Source organism: Chelonoidis abingdonii, chromosome 4 (genome assembly GCF_003597395.2).
Source record: "Chelonoidis abingdonii isolate Lonesome George chromosome 4, CheloAbing_2.0, whole genome shotgun sequence".
NCBI classification, from domain to species: Eukaryota; Metazoa; Chordata; order Testudines; family Testudinidae; genus Chelonoidis; species Chelonoidis abingdonii.
This window is the reverse complement of record NC_133772.1, coordinates 760389-764396: the sequence shown is the minus strand read 5'-3', so window position 1 is coordinate 764396 and position 4008 is coordinate 760389. Positions and strand designations below refer to the sequence as shown.

General features: G+C 66.1%; 2 protein-coding genes across 3 annotated transcripts in view; one reads left to right on the top strand and one right to left on the bottom strand.

The window, feature by feature from the left end:
* ALDOA (aldolase, fructose-bisphosphate A) overlaps positions 1-1923 on the top strand; it is a 34955-nt gene extending 33032 nt beyond the window's left edge. Inside the window, exon 10 of the mRNA XM_075064748.1 lies at positions 1906-1923. The gene's annotated coding sequence lies outside the window, so the exon portion shown is untranslated. The remainder of the gene's footprint in view (positions 1-1905) is intronic.
* A 37-nt stretch (positions 1924-1960) lies between these two features.
* Positions 1961-4008, bottom strand: part of YPEL3 (yippee like 3) — a 9248-nt gene continuing 7200 nt past the window's right edge. For both annotated transcript variants that reach the window (XM_032785685.2, XM_032785684.2), the window contains exons 3-5: positions 3372-3415; positions 2955-3063; positions 1961-2379 (exon numbers count right to left, since the gene is read on the bottom strand). In XM_032785685.2, the coding sequence (XP_032641576.1) occupies positions 2290-2379; positions 2955-3063; positions 3372-3415 (243 nt within the window). In that variant the 3' untranslated portion in view covers positions 1961-2289. The remainder of the gene's footprint in view (positions 2380-2954; positions 3064-3371; positions 3416-4008) is intronic.

Sequence of the window (4008 nt, the reverse complement as noted above, 5' to 3'; positions counted from 1 at the left end):
GTGCCCCTCACTCCGGACCTGCAGCCCCAGAGTTCCCCTCAGCTCTGCCAGTGCCCCCGCAGCTCCGCTGGTGCCCCCCAACCCCTCCAGCCCTGCCGGTGCCCTTCAGCGCCATGCCCCCCCAGCTCGGCTGGTGCCCCTCAGCCTCCCCTAGCTCTACCAGTGCCCCTCACTCCTAACCCGCAGCCCCCTGCCCCCTCAGTCTGTCAGTGCCCCTCAATCCCGACCCACAGCCCCCAGATCCCCCCAGCTCTGCCAGTGCCCTGCAACCACCCGCCCCCCCAAAGCTCCGCTGGTGCCCCGCAGCCCCCCTGCCTCCCCAGCTCTGCCGGTGCCCCTCATTCCAGCCCCACAGCCCCTGTCAGCCCAGCCCTGCCGGTGCCCCTCACTCCCGCCCCACAGCCCCTGCCCCCCAGGACCGGTTTTATGACCCGCAGAGCCCAACTGGAATACTCAGAAGCGGGAGGTCCACTCTGGGGTTTCCACAGCATCGAAGGACCCCCCGCCCCGCCACTGAAATGCCGCGGAAGACCCCCTGAGCCGGGCCCCCTTAGGCGCGGTGCCCGATTCTGCGGAATCGGGTGAACTGGATTAAAGCCATCCCTGCTGCCCCTCCGCCCCCCGTGCCCTGCTGGTGCCCCTCACTCCCGACTTGCAGCCCCGTTAGCCCATCCCTGCCCGCCCTCCGCCGGTGCCCCTCACTCCCGACCCGCAGCCCCTGTTACCCCAGTCCTGCCCCGCCCTCCGCCAGTGTCCCTCATTCCTGACCCGCAGCCCCCCACTAGCCCAGCCCTGGTTCCTCCTGCTTGAAGCCACCTAATTGCCTAATTAACACCCTGATTCCAAAGTGGCTTGATTGATCCTGGCCGGTTTACAAGGCTGTGGGGCCGGGCGGGGGAATCGTTTGTCATCCAGCTGTTTTCACAGCTGTGCCAGACAGCTGCAAGGGGGGCAGGAGGCTGGGAGCCCGGACTCCTGGGTTCTCTCCCTGGCTCTGGGAAGGGGATGGGGGGTCTGGGAGCCCAGACTCCTGGGTTCTCCCGGCTCTGGGAAGGGGGGACCGGTGGGTTAGAGCCGGGGGCGGGGGCTGGGAGCCAGGACTCCTGGGTTCTCCTGGCTCTGGGAAGGGGAGGGCGGTGGGTTAGAGCAGGCGGGGCTGGGAGCCAGGACTCCTGGGTTCTCCCGGCTCTGGGAAGGGCGGGGGGCGGTGGGTTAGAGCAGGAGGGGCTGGGAGCCAGGACTCCTGGGTTCTCCTGGCTCTGGGAAGGGGAGGGCGGTGGGTTAGAGCAGCCGTGGCTGGGCGGGGAGTTTGACTGTCTCCCTGGTGCTGAAGACGGGGCTCGGGCGCCCCTGGCGTCCAGGGAAGGGAAACCAGCCCCGTCCCTCCGTGGCCCCCCTACAGCCAGGGGGAAACCTGCACCCCAGTTATCTGAGGATCTCTGAACCTCTTGGCCTTCTCCAACGGGGCGGTGTCACAGGACGCTCCCCGAGCCCTTCTGACCCACAGGCTGCCAGCCCCCAACCTGGGACCCCTTGCAGGTCTGCCAGACCCTTCTCCCCTGATCCTTTGCAGACCCACTCCCCCCCGGGTTATGATTCCCACCCACACCCCCCCACCAGGGCTGTTTCCCCAGGAGCCTTTGGATCTGGGGGGGAGTGGGGTCCTGTTACCCTACAGCGTCCCCCAGCACCCCCTGCTGTAGGAGGAGCCCACACCAGCACCCTCACAGTTGAAGCTGTTTTATTTACACACAACGGATTCACACTCAATACTGTACAGCCCATCCCCCCCCTTTGTACACAACCCCCTGGACACACAACACGGCATCTCCTGGGGGTCCCCCTCCCCTCTCCTGCGCCCCTTGGGCAGTACCCCCCCCCTCAGCCAATCACAGGACAGTGCAGCACCACCCCTCCCTCCCCAATGGTGGGCATTACCTGTCCTCCCCCCTCCCCCCGCCCCGAACACACATTAATTAATGTTCAGTAATGTCCCCATGCAAAGCTAGGAGGCAGTGCTCATCTCTATGGAAAGGGTGCAGCAAGGTCCCGCCTCTTCATGGCAGTGGTCCTGGGTGGGGTGGTATCCATAGCAACCTTGAGGTGAAGCCCCACCTCTCCTGGAGGGGGACCAGGTTTGGGATGGGTCTCCATGGAAACAGTGTCAGGGAACCCCCTCCTCAGTTAGGCCATAGAACTGATCCTGCAAGTCCCCGCCTTGCTGCTAGTTTCCATGGGAACGATGGTGCAAGCCCCGCCCCTCGCTGCAGTGGGGTTTGTGGGGCAGGGTCAGTCCCAGCCGTTGTCCTTGATCATGTGGCTCAGCTCGATGATGTATTTACCCTCCTTGTACTTCTGGCTGCTCTCGAAGGCTTGTTCCTGGGAGGGAGGGAACCGGGGTCAGTATCAGGGGACCCCCCACCAGGACCCATGCACCAGTGCCAGGAGGGCTGGGGGTGCAGGATCAAGAGTATGGGGGGCAGGAGGTCTGGGCAGGGGCAGGGATGGTCTGGGAGGAGATGGGGGTAGGATCAAGGGGTGGCAGAGTGACCCTAGAGGCCACAGGAGGGGTCAGGGTCTCTGGGAGCAGGGCTGGAGGGGTAATGGGGTGTCACTCAGGGCAGGGGCTCTGGGGGTCTCTGGATGGAGGGGCTCAGGGACGCTCTGGAGGGCTGGGGGGCAGAGGGTCCCTGCAGGCAGGGGCACTCTGGAGGGTTTGGGGTGAGCAGGGGGGTCTCTGGGGGCAGGAGTGCTCTGGAGGGCTCGGAGGAGCAGGGGTGCTCTGGAACGCCTGGGGGGCAGGGGTGCTTGGGGGGAGCAGGTGGTCTCGGGCAGGAGCACTCTGGAGGGCTTGATGGAACAGGGGGGTCTCTGGGATGGGGGGCAGGGGCACTCTGGAGGGCTTGGGGGAGCAGGAGGTCTCTGGGGGCAGGGGGGCTCCGGGCCCCACTCACATATTTCCAGCCCAGCGTGGTCTTGCAGCTCTCACAGTGGATGTCGGATACTGCGTGGAGCCCTGTCAGCAGCACCCGCTCCTCAGCCGGCCCACACCCCACATTCACCCTGAGGGGGGGGAGGGAGGTAGGTCAACACCTGGGTCCTACCCCCCCATCCCAGGTGCTCTCCCCCTCCCCAGCAGGCTGTGAACCCTGCATGGGTAAATCCCTGGACACCTGGGTCCCATTGCCATGCTGTGCTCTGGGAGCTGTCCCGGACACCTAGGTCCCATTGCCGTGCCAGGCTCTGGGAGCTGTCCCGGACACCTGGGTCCCATTACAGTCTGGGTCCCTGGGGGTGCTTCAGGGTACTGAGGGGAGCTGACCCAGATGGCTGGTCCCATTCCCTGTCCCCCCTGCCCCCCCACTACTCACACTGAGTTGAAGAGATAAGCTCGCCCCTGACTCCCTTGGAAAGACTGGAATAAAAGACAAGAGGGTCATTAAACCCAGCGAGCCCCTCCCCCACCCAGGTTGAGCTCCCCTCCCAGCCTCCCTACTCCCCCAATCCTCCCCCCCGCCCCTGAGCCCAGATCACTTATTAACCAGCTCACACTCGGTTACCCCTCCACAGCCACAGGAGTGGGGGGCCCCAGCATGGCTGTGGGTCAGGAGTGAGGGGTGCTGGCAGAGCTGGGCTGGGAGTGAGGGGCACTGGCAGAGCTGAGGGGGGCTGGGCTGGGCTGGGCTGCCAGGGGCTGTGGGTCAGGAGTGAGGGGAACAGGCAGGGCTGGGCGGGGGCAGGGCTGGGCTGGCAGAGGCTGCGGGTCGGGAGTGAGGGGCACCGGCACAGCTGAGGGGGCAGGGCTGGCAGGGGCACCGGGTTGGGAGTGAGGGGGCACGGGCAGGGCTGGGCTGGCAAGGGCTGCGAGTCAGGAATGAGGGGAACCGGCAGAGCTGGGCTAGCAGGGGCTGCGGGTTGGGAGTGAGGGGCACTGGCAGAGCTGGGGGGGCAGGGCTGGGCTAGGAGGGGCTGCGGGGCAGGAGTGAGGGGCACCGGCAGAGCTGGGAT